The sequence below is a fragment of the Apteryx mantelli genome, chromosome 1 (assembly GCF_036417845.1).
Source record: "Apteryx mantelli isolate bAptMan1 chromosome 1, bAptMan1.hap1, whole genome shotgun sequence".
NCBI lineage: Eukaryota > Metazoa > Chordata > Aves > Apterygiformes > Apterygidae > Apteryx > Apteryx mantelli.
The window spans coordinates 182385838-182401873 of record NC_089978.1 but is presented as its reverse complement, the minus strand read 5'-3'; the positions used below and the strand labels follow the sequence as shown (position 1 = coordinate 182401873).

The 16036-nt window shown below is 35.2% G+C and overlaps 1 protein-coding gene across 7 annotated transcripts in view; it reads left to right on the top strand.

Annotated features, from left to right (window-relative positions):
* Positions 1–16036, top strand: part of CNOT2 (CCR4-NOT transcription complex subunit 2) — a 98765-nt gene that overhangs the window by 63930 nt on the left and 18799 nt on the right. For all 7 annotated transcript variants that reach the window (XM_067313420.1, XM_067313402.1, XM_067313374.1 and 4 more), the window contains 5 exons: positions 7186–7252; positions 10621–10768; positions 11408–11590; positions 14316–14395; positions 15726–15851. In XM_067313420.1, coding sequence (XP_067169521.1) covers positions 7186–7252; positions 10621–10768; positions 11408–11590; positions 14316–14395; positions 15726–15851 — 604 coding nt within the window. The remainder of the gene's footprint in view (positions 1–7185; positions 7253–10620; positions 10769–11407; positions 11591–14315; positions 14396–15725; positions 15852–16036) is intronic.

Sequence of the window (16036 nt, the reverse complement as noted above, 5' to 3'; positions counted from 1 at the left end):
GAGATCCAGAATCTTGCAAAGTTTAGGCAACTAAATGTGTTCAATCACTTTTCTGGAGAGAGCTTTGGTTTTAGGGTTGCTGCATACCACGTCATTCCAGCTTGATCTATGTACTTTCTAACGCTGTTTGTTAGGATTCTCAATAAGCCTGTGTTATCTTGTTTCCCAACACATCTTGCTTAGCATTTGCCTTAGTCATTATATGAGAGTCTGTTAGCTTAGTCAGAGTCATAATTTAAGTTCAGATGCTGCACTTAAAGTTGTTGTTAAGTATTTAAGAGAAATTCCCATGGAATCCTTTGGTATCAGAAGAAGCAGCAGAAGCATTAATGCTAATGCTGGCTGGTTTAATAGAGCTACTTTACATTAAAATTACTCTTCATAATTAGAGCAGTTTTGATCCATTTATGTAAAAAAGTAAAGCTTATTTTAGGAAGAAGTAGATTAACACAATGTGTTTAATGTTAAATGGAAAATGAGTATTTTCCCACATGTTACATCATGTGTAAACATATATTTGAATAGTGGATTCCTTTGCAATGTTTGCTTTGTGAAACACATAGCTTAAGTTCTATTTCCCTGAAGTGTCAGAGATTGTTAATGTGCAAAGCAATGGAATAGCTCTTTACCTTCCCAGACAGTGATTAAACTCACCTGGCATCCTTTAGTCAGTACATAATATATGTAAAATAAAAACAAACTTAAATGAAGAAAAGGTGAAATGCCATTAATTGAAAACAGTTGAAAGAACTTCCATGGGCTGAGATTAAAAAAACTAGAGGTTTTTTTCATGTATTTTAATGTAGTACAGCTTTGTCAGACCCTTTTGTCATTCTGCTTGTAACTTGTATTTTCATAATAAAGTTCCATAATACAAAGAGGGAGCCAAAAGTTTAAAATACAAAATGCATACTTTTACTATTTCACCTATAAGATAATATATGGATTGGGATATCAAATGAAACAATACATGATAAACTAGTTTTCCTTAGAGAGGAAAAGTTGTTTTCATATTCTGTCATACAGTTTGCAAGGAAGAAGTATCTCTGAATTACATTTTAATTTATTTCAGATCACTTTTTAATCTGAAATATATGTCACAAAGAAATAAGTTTCATTTCTGATTGCAGTAGTTAAATACAAACTCAATGGTATTTAGAATTAATGTCTTACAGAAGAGCTAAATCACTGTGCTAAATGGTGTTTCTGTATTTTATCAAAGAGCCATATTTAATAGATTTCCATTTAACAATATAAAATCATTAGTGTATGTATGTTGTCAGCATTAGCATTTGAAGTGGTTCCCTGAACCAGATACATTCCATGCGTAGAAATGTCTAGCTCTGCTAGAAGGGGGAGGTTATGGTCTTATATACAATAATTCAATTCTCTGAATTTACTGTATTGTAATACTGGTGTTTTAAATGTTCAGCCTGTGGGTTTTTTTGTGTTTTTGTTTTTGTTTTAACTTTCAGTATGCAGCCAGTTATATAATTAGAATAAAATACTTGCTTTGTTGTCCTAATATTTAAATGCTTATGGAACTTTTCTGTAGCATCTTGTGACAAGTTTTCAGTAATCTTTTGGCTCATTAATATATCATACCATCAAACTGAATGTCTCTGTACGGAAAGAATTCATTCTTAAAGTTTTATTTTAATAGCCATGTTAAGCGCTGTCATCAACACCATCAGTTAATGTCATTGCGACTCGAAGGCAGCATCTTTAAGATCTTCAGATACTGCTGCCAGCAACAGAGAATTTCCAGATAGGTTCAACGCAAAATATGATGCTTGCAGTGCATTTATTAGCTCAGCCTGCTTCCCAAGGGCCAGTGAAGGCAGGAGACCACAACCTTAAATGATGACATCTGAAAGATTTAATAAAATTTCATGTGCTTTTCAGTATTTGTATTTGTTTATCTATCTCACATATTAAATAAAGTATATTAGTAAAAAAAAAAAATTTTTTTTTTCACTTGCAAATAATCCCCCTTCATATACCAGGCTTTCAGAATTTCATCACTGATATCTGGTTTTGAGATTTGGAAAAATTTTCTTACAATGCATGAATTTTGTGAATACTGTATAAAAAGTACCATTTAATATAGGGTTGGACTAATAATAATACTAAATTTTAAACTGACAGAGTGTAAGACTTCTAATTCATATCAGTTATTTGTGGGCTTGTTGGTGTGTGTTTTTTTTTTTTTTAAACATAATTGGTATAACGCTTTCTCCTTTTGAAATTGTGGGTCAGCTGTTTTATTATTAAATAGTGCAGCACAGATGGCAGATACCAGAAATAAAGTAGTGCAAATACAAAATGATGCTTATGTTTGCACCTGTGAGAAAACCATCATTTATCAGCCCAGATATTACTTGGACTTATTTGCTTATTCTAACACGTTCTGCTTTGGGGAGTTGACTTTCTCATGCTGAATTGATGTATCTTAGCTTCAGCTTACTTTGTGCTTAAGAAAGTGGTTTCAGGATATAACTGCATGTTGTAGTGGCTTTGGCAGGAGTGTTGCTTTAATGAATTTTCTTTGTGCCTCCATGCCAAGGTGTCCTGCCATGGCAGTTATGGAGATATACAGCTGTCCCGCGGTTGGCTTGGAAGAGGCCGGAGGTTGCAGGAGAGCACGGAGGTGGGAGCTCTCTAAATCAGTGCTGCTGAACCTCCTCCCACCTTCCTGCAGCCTGCGTTGGCCCATCTCCAGAGAGAGTTTAGGAAGCTGCTGGTTTTTTCACACTTCTGGCAAATTCAAGCAACTGCTGGCCCCGCTTTTTCAGGATAGGTGCTGGCACTCCTAAATAAACTTATTGCAATAAACCCATCAAGAATTAATAAAAGCACGTACAGTAAAAACCTAGTTCATCACGAGGGGTAGGAAATTGTCTGATGGTATATTATGGCTTACTGATTTTTGGTGTGGGCCAATCTGAAGAAATTGAGCCATCTGCTTGGATCATCAGTTGATCTGAGTTTAGAAGCAGAATCTTATGTGGTCAGAATTTCACTGTGATCATTTGAGATCTGTGAGTAAATTGATTTGCTCATCTTAGTTGATTATCATCAGGTCCTTCAGTATGCAAATTCTGAATGTTGGTCTTTCAGTATGCCAATAGAATAAAAAATGCGCTCTTCATGTTACACAAGATATTGTTTGCTTATTTGTGTCTGTGCCCTACTGGAGATGCAAGTTATGGGCATCCTCTGTCTTCTAATGACATGTACAAAGAAGGGCAATTGAAATAATTTGCTTAATTAAAACATACTGAGTTAGAATAAGAACAAAACTGCTGTGTTATTTCACAACTGTTTTTTGTAGTTGTTAACCACTGACACATTGATTAAACTCAAATGCCAGAACTTGAAGAGTGGATTTTTTTTATGTCTACAGCAAAAGCTACTGGTGTCATAAGCTAGTTTAACACTTCCCTGAACTCTGATAGAAGGTGCCTGGTCACTCATTTTAAAATGTTGTTGGTGCTAAATACATACTACTGGAATATGCTCTTTATTGACATGACTTCAGTAATTTGGTAAGTTTTAGTTTTCATAGGCTGTTACAGATACAATTTTTAGCATTTTTTTTTCCTAAAGCATTGACATAATTGGGATCTTTAAAGGATCTTACCAACTGGGAGAAGCTTTAGTGACCTTATGTGATAGACCGCCTTAGTTCTTATTAGGATCATCATGACCTTTGGCTGGTGTAGGCTAACAGAAGTTCAAGAGTGACTTATAGCCACCTTTTTAAGTATGCTCTTGGAGAACTGTTGTATTTTATTTATCATGTGGCCAGTAATGCAATCAGATAAAATAATTTAATAATTCCAGACTGCTGTTGACAGTGTTCATCTTGCATCTTTAGTATCTATGGCAGACCAAGTTCAAGCAGGCTGTAATAGTGACTCAGGGACTTTGAACACAAATAAAGGTCCTGCTAGCCTATGTTAACGTTTTGGCTAATTCTGTGGTTTTGTTGTTGACCTGAACGGTATGGAAATAGTAGAAAATTAAGGCAGGATTTTAGACTGCTGCATACTTAGCTATGACAGAAAAAATAGTGACTGCTGGTTTTTGGCATATTGCGAAATAAGCTAGAGACAGAATAAGAGTTATATCCATACAGCGTTTCCCTCTTCATGAGATTTGAGAAATGCTGCATTTAATCTTCCTGGAACATATCCACCAAAATTTTTCTTAATTTCGTCTTTCTTCTTGAGGCTTATTACCCTTGATGTTCTAAGTATGTTATGACTTTAAAGCTACTTCTGTTAGGTTTATTGAATTTAATATTTGGTCTTTATTGTGGTTGTCTATAAGGGTTTCTGTACAAGTCATTTTGAATTCAACTTTTCCTGTAAAAGCAAATGGCACAATACATGTGACCTACTTTGCAATGTTTCAAAAGAAAATCCAATTTTTAATAAGTATTGCTCATTAAATGTTATTTGCCGTTCTTTTTCTTTTAACTGGATTTAAAAATGGAATAGTAATCAGTATAGAACAGATTGGATCTTGTTTTCCTCTCTTTCAAATAATTTAATACCTCTTAAGTCTGTGACTTTTTTTTGGTATCCAACTTGATGTTATATATATTTTATGCTGTGATTTGTACCGTCTTCCACTTATTATAGAGACATGCTATCACAGAGCAGGTGTTTTTATGGGCTCTTCTTTTTGCTTTAAGTTGTTGTGTTTCTCTGTCCCAAAGCTGCTGGAACTCTGTGGCTGCTGTTGGGATCTGCGTGTGTGATGGTTGCTGTCTCTGCTGCCCGTCTCCTTATCCCTGGGGGCATCTTGGAACTTTTTATCCATTATTCTTTCAAGGGAATCATAATTTGTCATGTCTTGAAACACCTTTTAGGATTTTCCCTGTTGTCAAAATTCAGTGCTTTTTTTTTTTTTTTCTCTCAACATTTTACTTCTCTGTGCTTCCTTTTTTAAAAACTACTTTATCACCTTGTTTTATCAGTCTTTATCAATGCTTAACAAACTTGTTTGGACAAGGAGTGTGCTTTTGAAGTGTATCTCCTGATTCTCCCCTTTTCACAACACTTTGGTTCACGCTGCAGATCAGTCTTGGTATGAACGAACTCGATTCCTTTGAGATCAAAACGAAGCAGAAGAGACATTCCTTTCTGACCATTGCATGCAATCAGGGGTGTTACACAAGGCTACCTCTAGTTAGAAATGCATACATACGTGCTTTTTTTTTTTCTTTCTTTCTTTTTTTGGTCTGTTTTTATATACAAATCCTCACCTCTTCGGGCTGCATTACTTGATGTAGACATGGCTTATGAACTTTACTATATCTGTGCTAAGCCAAAGTAACTGATAGCTATTTAAACAGTCCTTTTGTTCGCAGCCAGTTCTTCACAAAGGAGAACTTTGATCCAGTTTGGCACAACTTCTGATTACACTTTTCTGCAGGAAGTAGTTGTCTTACTATTTCAGACCTTTTGTGTATGTAAGTTGCATGTTTATTACTGTAGTTGTTTGTTATTATATGTATGCTCAAAGTATCTGTGAATGAAGAGTATTTTCCAGATGATATTTCTCATACATTTCCTGATGGCCTACAGTAATTGTCTATTTTTGTTTTTCCACTCATGCCTTGTGTATGTATTAAAAAAACATAAATACTTTATGCAGCTTACAGACATCAGAAGTACTTGTGATATTCAGTGTCAACTCTGCATGTCTTATTTCTCACTTCTACCATCTAGATTTGGCCCCAGTATAGACAGCTACCTAACAGATTCAATCTATCGAGTTTTGTGTAAGCTTTATGTCTGTCTAGATTAAGTAAACAAAACAGTTCACAGTTTATCACAATAAAAGTTGTTTTGTTTGAATTCTTTACTCTCAAGTTGGAAAAGTAAAATTCCATTGCATGTAAGAATCTAGACATTTCCTGTCCTTGAAACAATTCTTCATTTCAATCTAAGACCAGTCTACTGTAGTAAACAAGCGGACACTTGCCCTTGGATCAGTAGGTATATGGGTAGCATGTTCCATTGCAAGTTGGATGGATCAAGTCAACTAATACACCTTCTTGCTCTAAAGGCTACACCTAACTGACAAACATCTAATCTGTTCTCCAGGGACTGAGATCTGCTTGAAGAGTCCATGTAATCTGTTCTAGTGCTTAACTGTCCTTATGATTGCAAAGGTTTTTCTGAATATTTAGCCTAAATCTTCTGTTCATCAGCTTAAATTCATTAATACTTCCCCTTCCTGCAGCAGCATGGAAAGCAGTTAATTCTTTTCCTCTTACAGTTATGATTTGAAGTCTGGTGTCACATTCCTGTCTCAGTTACCTTTTTTTTGGAGTAAACAAACCCAAATCTCAATCTTTTTCTTCATAGATTGTGGGGTGTTTTTAGATATTTTTTGTTATTTTTTGTTACTCTAGAGTCTCTTTAGTTTGTCTCTCTCTTTTTTTTTTTTTTAAATGTGTGGTGTCCAAAAATGGACAAAGAAGATTATAATGGAAATATTTGGCAATATTTGGTGTCCAAAAGTTGACATAATAGAGTGGGAAGGATTACTTCATCTGACATTTGTATAGCTTACCTGTTTATATGGTGTATACAAGCAAGAAGCTAGCTTTTATGTCAAAATTTTCATACTCATTTCTCATCTAATGTCCATATTGCTATATATATAACTGCTGCTAGCTAGCCACTCATTTTCCACCTCCAGTTTTTGCAGGTGATTATATGAAACTTTGCACTTGCTGTTACTACATTTAACAATGATTATGATTTGCTTGTATGATACATGTTTTGCAGGGGAAATAAATTATATCTGATTTAAATAATTGAGTATTCCTTCTCCTATAAAGCCATATCTCTTAGTTGAAAGGGCAGAAAATCTGAAATATATTACTCTACAATTTTTTACCTGATGCTACTTGTCAAAAGTAAAAGAAAGTTATTTTTATACACCTAAGCTCCTAACTTTTTATTGGCATGGAATATTCTGTTACAGTTGTTACTATACAGATACTTTGGGGTATCTAAAATGTTTGATGATTGAAAATGGGGTGCGTTTTTTGCTTATCTTTTTGGCAAATGATTATACGGTTACAAAACTTCAGGGCAAGATAGTGTAATATATTAATGTCTTTAATAAACCTTTTATAAACTTTTTTTTTTTTAATTTTAGATGCTGGCATCACCATCAACATCAGGTCAGCTGTCTCAATTTGGGGCAAGTTTATACGGGCAACAAAGTAAGAATTTTTTTTATTGATACATTTGTTTTATGCCAAAGATGTTTTAGTTTAATGCTCTTTGGGCAGAGAACGTGCATATCGTTTTGGTTTTCACTGATCGCAAAGATGACCTAGTATGTCTTATTTCTGTGTAGGTGTGGGTTTTTTTGTTTTTTGTTTTTTTTCCCCTGCAGATGCGTTTTTGCATTGCTTAGTAGGCATTTTTGCATTGCTTTAGTATGCAAAGTGTCACATGTTGACACTGTATAGCTTTAAATATCCAAATATAATTCCGATTATAATCTGTCATCATATAAAGAATGTGTGTGGTTTAACCATGACTCTCTAAGGAAACTGGGCTAGGCCAAGATGAACCTAGTACTGAAAAATAAGTACTACTAATGAGCAGTAGAAGGAACAGCTTAAATTATAACTGATATAACCCTGCACAGGAGCAAATTAAATCTTGTCTATGTGCTTGGCAGCTCACGTTTGGAAAAGATTTATGCCAATAAGATTGTTTGCTTCTGTGCTGCTCTTTTCTACCTCTTGAAGCCTTTTTTGGTATTTGCCAATCTATGTCTAATATTGCTATAGAAGACACACAAAGAAATAGTCATACTGCTTAACGTTAGGCACCTACTTAAGTGCCAGAGTTAAGAAGTTGTAGTTGACAGACACGTGCCTCCAGAGACTGCCTCCAAGTATATGAGTTAGATGTAGTTTTGCAAGTAAAATAGGTTTGTGAACATCACTCTTATCACCGTACTCTTGTGAATGTTTGCAGCTTTCTAGCCAAGCACACCTCCTACAGACACTAAGAAAAGGTGTCTTCAGGGTATTTTAGCAAGTGTGTGATTTTTTTAGCTGGACAGCATAAAAGCTTTGTCTCCTAGATGCATGGTCTTTGTACGAGCTTACTGAAAATTTCTTCTAATAGAGTTTAAAAATTAAAGTGATTTTGTCTATTTCAATGGCTGTTGATGAGCAATCATGTAAAATCAACTGCTGTTTCCTTGTACTAGCGAGATTGATGTGATCGGTTTTTGGCCAGCCTGAGAGTCATGGTTGGCTTGTGGTTTTCTTGGTCCCAAATCTGACACTGTTGAACCTTCCAGGCTCTACTGTCTATACTTACTGAAGTAATTTGTTTATTCTGTTTATCGCAGTTGAATTTGTTGTTTCTTTTAAGGTTAACTTTTTTGTTTTTTCCGTCAAGTTTGTTCAGTCAATTGGATGTGATGCTTAGGACATAATCTTTCCAACATGGAAACACGGATGGCTAAAAGAGAGTGAATATTGTCAGGGTTCATTTTCTTCCAAATATCGAGAAAGAGGGGGAAAATGTGCTATGCTGGGGACAATGTTGCAACTAAAATACTTTTGAGAGAAACAAAGCTGTTAATGCCCAGGTACATTGGTAGCTGTCAATCATTTAACAGGATGTCATGTTATAGAGTGGAATCACCATAATCAGACTTAATTTCTAGGCACAAAATTGGCCACTTTATTGATCAGCCTGCAGCATTGCCTAGGAGATCTCTTGTCTCTGTTTAAAAGAAGGAAAAAAAGTGGAAAAAAGAAGCATAAGAAAAAGATTTTCATTTATGTAGAGTGAATGTTTTAACTGCCCGTACTTCTCAGCCAGAGCATATAGTCTAGCTTCACTGTAACAGCCCTACTTATTAAAAATTCTAATTTAAAGAAAGCCAACAACAAGAAATAACCATCAGTTTAAAAAAAAATGGTTGTTTTGGAATGAATGCTTGCACAAAGTTAACCTGAAATACAGTAATCCTTTTTTTTTCAGTGTACTGTATTTAGCTCATAAGTGTATGTTTTGCTTTACAATTTTGTTTTTAAAATTCCACCTAATTGTTAATCAGTGTGAAATATTATTTGTAATATATATTTATGCTCATTGAAATTATTCTGATGCAGCAAATTGCCAAAATATTTACAGTGAACACCTTAATATAATCAGCATTTAATGAAGTCTTACGAGGCTTGTTATAATGAGCCACATTATGTCTTAATCTGAATGTGTAGAAATAAATTTGAGTGTTATCAAAATTTCTCATTGCAAAAGTCTTGGATTGAGAATTGTAGTATAGAACAGTGGGCAAACAGCAGTTTTCAAAGTGTGAAAGCTTAAGATCTTTGAGGTTTCTTCAGACCTTGTCCATAGTAATAGCCTGAGCATACATACTGTATCCATTCTTTGCATTCTTAGTGTTTAATCATCTTTTACACTGGCATATTTGGCTCTTCTGACAGGGTGATCTTTCAGCAGAGATTGCTGATTCATCATGACTTTTAACTTAACTTGTCTGTAAGATAAGATTTTGAATTCTCACTGCGAGTCTCCCTCAGCAGCCTGATGCTGAACCAATAGAACAGTTATTTGGAGCTATCACATTTTATGTGCCAAGTTTGTTTCTATTGATAGATTGCATTAAATGGCATTTTCTCGTCTTTGGATGTAATTCTAAAACTTAATAAATACAGAAAAATGATGCGAGAATGGTGAGAAACTTCATAAAGTTTTCAGATATGTTTTCAGACAGGGCAGCTAACTGGGTATTTTTGTTTTTATTTAAAGTGGTTTTTTTTTTTCTCACTGAAGTGCTTATTTTCTTCTATCACACCCAAATGCTTCTGTAGAGAATACTTCTGATCACAATGTTAGGTCATCTGTATTTTTTTAATTGTTAACAGAGGACAGTTAAAGTCCTACTTGCTTTCTTTTCTCAGAATGTTAGAGCTGACGTGATCATAGACACTGAAGTTCTGTTATCACAAAGCAACAACTTAAACTCTACAAAGAACTTTCCTTAAAAAAAAAAAAAAAGTTGTTGTCTTAGAAACAATGTTATGGAGAAGTATATATTCACAATTTTCTTTTTTTGTTAAATATTTGCTTCATTTTTAATGAGACAGACTATTGTTCTAAATACTGGTCAAATATGTATCAGCTTATTCAAAAGTAATAAATCTATTTATTCAGTAAAGATGCTAATTTTCTAAAAATGCCACCAACTTTCTGAGATAATACATAGATTTGTGTGTCCTCATCAAAAAATCAAACCTAAATCCTTCCTTCACAGTCCATATCTCAAAGGAAATGAAATTTCGTTAGTGACTCAGATGCAGAAATTTCTTAAAGAACCTTTCTAAAGTTTAACAAAAAGGGAACTATATTGGAGATAATTGGGATTCTATTATGCAAACAAGGACTTAGTTTTTACACTGCACTTGCCTTCAGTCTTTGCACTTTTTTTTTTTTTTAGGTTGTCAGCATAGATTGTTTCCATCTCCACTAGATGGATAAGACTTTGTTCCTGATTTGCTATATATTTCCACCCCTCTGAATTTTTTCTCAATAGGTGCACTAGGCCTTCCAATGAGGGGAATGAGCAACAATACCCCTCAGTTAAATCGCAGCTTATCACAAGGCACTCAGTTACCGAGCCACGTAACGCCAACAACAGGGGTACCAACAATGTCACTTCACACGCCTCCATCTCCGAGCAGGTATTTATTGATAGCCAATATTTCTGCAGTTGTGTCTTTCTGCAGAGCACTTTTTAAAGTGTTCTGTGTATTTTGCCTCAACTACTTTACAATCTAATTAATAAAGAAAAAATAATTTCTATTTACCACTGCCTGTGTTGGGGAAATAATACTGTAAAACAGTAAGATAGGACTTACTGTAAGACAATATTTGATTTTGTATGTGAGAGAAATTGCTGGCAAATTCTGCTTCAGAATGTAAGACACTGGTTTTTGGCTGTTCTGATAAATGTGTGGTTAAATTTTTTCTATATGCTTGTCATTCATGGTTTAGGGTATTAAGGTAGTAGGTCTGAAGCACTCATTTAAAAAAAAAACAAAAAAAACCACCTGTAATTCCTTTTCAAATTTGTAATACTTTAGTATTTATGTAAAACTTGACCAAGGATTTAATTAGTTTGTAATGGGCCAACTGGTATTTCTGAAGAAATCAAGAAACTACATTAATTACAGAGAAGTAATAACCCAAACATGCTGCATTGATGCTAATCACAAATTCAGTTGCAACAGCTAAAAGTAAAAGTCTGTCCTACATAACTTAAATGAGTAACCAAATACTACTGTACAGATTCATCTTTTTGGATGTTTTTTCTTTTTCAGGGGGATATTGCCTATGAATCCTAGGAATATGATGAACCACTCCCAGGTTGGTCAGGGCATTGGAATTCCCAGCAGGACAAACAGCATGAGCAGTTCAGGGTTAGGCAGCCCCAACAGAAGCTCTCCAAGCATAATATGTATGCCAAAGCAGCAACCCTCTCGACAACCTTTTACTGTGAACAGGTAAGACTATTTAGTCAGACCATGCCCATACAGCTATGGCCATGTTTTAATACTTCTCTTGAAATCTAGGGGGAGTTTTTTATCCATTAGACTAAAGCCGGAAAGCGCTGCTTTGTATGTTTCAGTCTCTTGATAGTAAACTTTGAAGCGGCTTTGAATGTTTGCACAGGTTTTTTAAGGACTTAAGCTAAATTCTGGCTATGACTGTTGAATTTCTACTGCTACTTCTTTAAAATACATGATGTTCCTAATGAGTTCCCTAGTTTTTGAAACATGCCTTGTTGTTTTTTTTTTTTTTTTTTTTTGATCATTTTAATAGTTTTCATCTATGAGTTTGGGAAGAAGTAAGGCAAGATTTAATAACACAATAGGTTTTTTTGGAAGAATTGTTAACTGATTCAGACACAGTAGGGACCTTGTATTTTACCTCTTCAAATTTTAGAATAATATGGAGAATAATATGGAGAAGCTTGCCATTCAGTTAAAGATTTGATGCTCATTTTGATGCCAAAAGTGTCTCTGTCACTTCTGATCTTTTTCTAACTCTGTGGGCAAGATTTTAGCATCAGAAATCATTAAGCTTTCATTTTGGTTCTGTTGCTTTATGTTTAGTTTATATTGATAAACTTGTAGTTAAAAGTTTGTTCTTTCTATCCATTTAATGTGTAGTCACAACTTTGTACAACTGACTTTTTTTTTCCCTGTGCTTCATTCCACAACCTCATGGTCCCTGTGCTGCCAGTTTCTTCCTTTTCCACACTTGAGGGGCCCTTTCTAGAGAACTGTCTTCTACGCTGAGCACAGAAAAGCTCAGGGCAGTCAGATGCCCAGTCTGCCCAATACAGTATTTTACAAATTGTGTAAAGTTAGATGAAAACTAATGTCACAGTTATCTGAAACTTGGTCAGTCTGTTTAGTTCTGTAGTTTAACATAATGATAGAGGCATAAAAAAACTTTCCTTAATGGCAGCAATAGAGATCTGGTAGTAGCAGTTTATGTTCTTGCCCTGTGGAAGACTGTGTCTTGCCCTCTGGATTGAGTCTGCCTTTTCTTGCTGTGATGATAATTTAAAAAGAGAATTTTATATTTCAAAGTATTTTGAAACTTGAACAAAATAAAAGATTGAAATAGTAACATACTTAGAAACTCTAAATGCAGAAGATAATGATTTTGGAGATTTATATAAGTATAGGAGGTACTTGTTTAAAAATCCTTTCAGCTGTAGGTTACAGATAATGAAATCTCAGTCTCCAGGAGCATTTGAATTAAAATCTTCGTCTTTTGCTCTTTGAATTGTATATCTCATTTTAGGGGTACTACAATTACAAGTTGAGGAGGATCTAGAACTGGAACATTATTAAGTCTTTATTCCTCAGCCTACAAAAGTGTAGTAGTAGTGCATATCCTGTTGTTAACGTATATATTTAACAATATTTTGAAATGGTATTTTAAAAATTATGGCGTTTCCTTGACAGTTGCATTAATTATGTCACTTCCATGAAGTATTTTTTAAATGGCTGCCTTACTTTGAGCAAATAGTATTTTTAGTGTTCTGAACATATAAAATACTTTGCTTTCTCTTTCTTAGTTGCATTGGTACAATGTGTTGTAAAATGAGGTAATGCTGGTTAACAAACAGGTTCTCATCAAGCTAGATTAGATGCCCTCCAGATCGGATGGTCTCCTGTTAGTGCTCTCACTCACCAGGTCTAGTATTCACAGAAGAGACCAGAAACCTATTTCTTCAAGCGGGTGAAGTGTCAAAGATCTGTATGCCTTTCAAATACACCACCTGGCTGAAGCAAAGCAGAACAGGGCCATTGTTGATGAATTATTCTCTTTCTTGATGTCTGTACAAAATGAAGGATTTGGGGCTATTTCAAACTGAAATAAAATGCTTCAGATTTGCAATTGTGAAAATGTCCATTTAGATAATATTTCCATTCAGAAAATATGTTTGGAATTTTTATTCACAGAAACTTCTAAAACATCAACTTCCACCCTGTTACAGAGGAAAAATGAATGTTGTGATTTTGCACAGGGCAGAAATTCTGAATTTCACTCAGCCATGGGCTACCTTTTGGCTTCTCGGCATCTTCAGCTTGCACAGAATGAAGTGGATCATTTGTGAGGGTGTTTCTCAGACCACAGTAGTCCTGTCTAATATTTGGATGTTTTGAAAAATTTTTGCTTGACTCTTTAGCACTTTAATTTAGCTGGTGTCTTAGTACGGCAGATGGGCATCTCTGTGCTCACAATGACATCACATATGCATTGTGATGACTGCACGACCTAACTGTTCAGCTTACAACTGTTCAGCTTGCAACTGAGTCATGACAAACTTGATCACTTTTGTGATCCATTTTATTGCCTGCAATGAATGGATTACAGTCTGACTTCCTACTATTGCATTTACTGCTGTTTCGTTTATGTACTATTCAGTAAGGATCACGTTTGTCATAACTTGTTGATGAGCAGATGCTGATGGCACTGTAGCTATTAAAAAATTCAGTTATTTTAAAATTGCTCAAGCTGTCTTGATTCAGCAGTGCTTGCTGCTGCTCATAATTTTCAGAAGTAGAAAGGAAAATAAGTAAAAACTGAGTTTAGACTGATGTGGGTTGCTGGAATAATTTGCGTCTTAATTTTTTTTCTTAATGCCTTCCGCTGGAGATTGCAAAGTATGTATTTCCTTTTGTGTGACTTCTTGGATTTTTTCCACAGTATGTCTGGATTTGGAATGAACAGAAATCAGGCATTTGGAATGAATAACTCCTTATCAAGTAACATTTTCAATGGAACAGGTGAGTCTGCTCTGACATATGTAGGTCTTAAAGTACAGTAGAGAGGGAATTTTTGACTGAATAAGACTAGTTGAAGGTATTTTACTCTGAGTGCAATTTTGTCATAACTTTCAGTTGTTACATAGAAATACTGCTGTTAATAGAGAATACTTCTGCATATTCTTAGGTAATATCTATGCTTTTTAATCCTGAATTTAATGAGAGAAAATATTTTGTTAGTTTACTTCTAAGATTCTGTGGAAGAATAAGTATTTTGATAGTGTGGTTTTTTGGGGGTTTTTTTGGTGTTTTTTATATGTGGTATAAAATAACATAAAAGCAGTGCGGTTTAATTGTTACTACTTCCTAACATTGGATTTAAAATGTTTGAAGACAAAGTAAAAGTGTTCCCTAGAAGAATTCTGTAAATCACACGAACATACACCTAGTCAGTTAGAAATGCACAATCACTTAATAGTTCAAGGAAAACCATTGCTAATTGTTTTTTTATCAGAGAAGAAAGATTGATCTGTTTTCTGTGAAACTATTGCAGATTTATTGGGAATCTCAAACTCCTTTTGAGCAGTGAGTTTATGAAGTGATCCTGCCAGTCAGTTGTGATTTTTCTCTTGGAATTATTTCTCCACCTGAATTTAATGAATTGGAGAGAGAGAGAGAGACAGACAGACAGACACGCACACACACAAGCATTTTGGGGTGGAACGCACGTTACGTGGGGTCCGCGTGTGCCACTGTTGCCATGCGGAGGTCACAAGGCAAAGGCAGTGCGAGTGAGTGAGTGAGCGAGCGCCCGGCAGCCCTGCAGCGCCGCTCTTGCTCGCCTGTGGCCGCTCTGCAACCTGTGGCTGCCGATCACAGAATGCTCCCCCATAACTTGCACTGCACCAGCTCAGCAGTTGGTCTTCCCGTATCTTTCCTAAGCACATAAGAGCTCCTTGATGATGCTACCAATGCAGATTTTCTTCTCTGAAACCTCCTCTTGGTAGCTCCTTGCTCACAGACAGGTTGCCTGTCCTAGCACTGTAGGTGTCATTGTCTGTATTTTGCAGGTGCAGTGTTTAATTCAAAATGAGCAGACCTTGTTACTAAGTATTACTGACTAAGAATTGTTTTAAAAGAAACATCTCAGTGTTCTTCAGCGTAATCTCATAACACTGAGGCTATATTTATTCACCGTAATTATACTAAGAGTGTTACCTGTTGTAAAAAGATCAGTTTGAAGAAAGAAAATATTTCTGATATTTGTCCTGCATGTAATGAAGTTTTTCTGTATAATGTAGTCTTTGAGTAAAAAGCTTAAGGGAATTTAAAATATCTGCTTTTATTGTAGATGGAAGTGAAAACGTGACAGGACTGGACCTCTCAGATTTTCCAGCACTAGCAGACAGAAACAGGAGGGAAGGAAGTGGCAATCCAACTCCATTAATAAACCCTTTAGCTGGAAGGGCTCCCTATGGTATGACTATACTTTTGAAAACTTCTTGAGTGCAGTAGTGTTTGCGGCTTTTTGAGTGCAAGTATTTGCTTGATTCACCTTTTGTTGTTCATAAGACAATAGGTAGCCTTTTCAAAAATGCCAGGTGCTTGAGTGCCAAAGCCTTATTTTTAAAAATAAATAATCAATATCTCTGTGATCAGAGA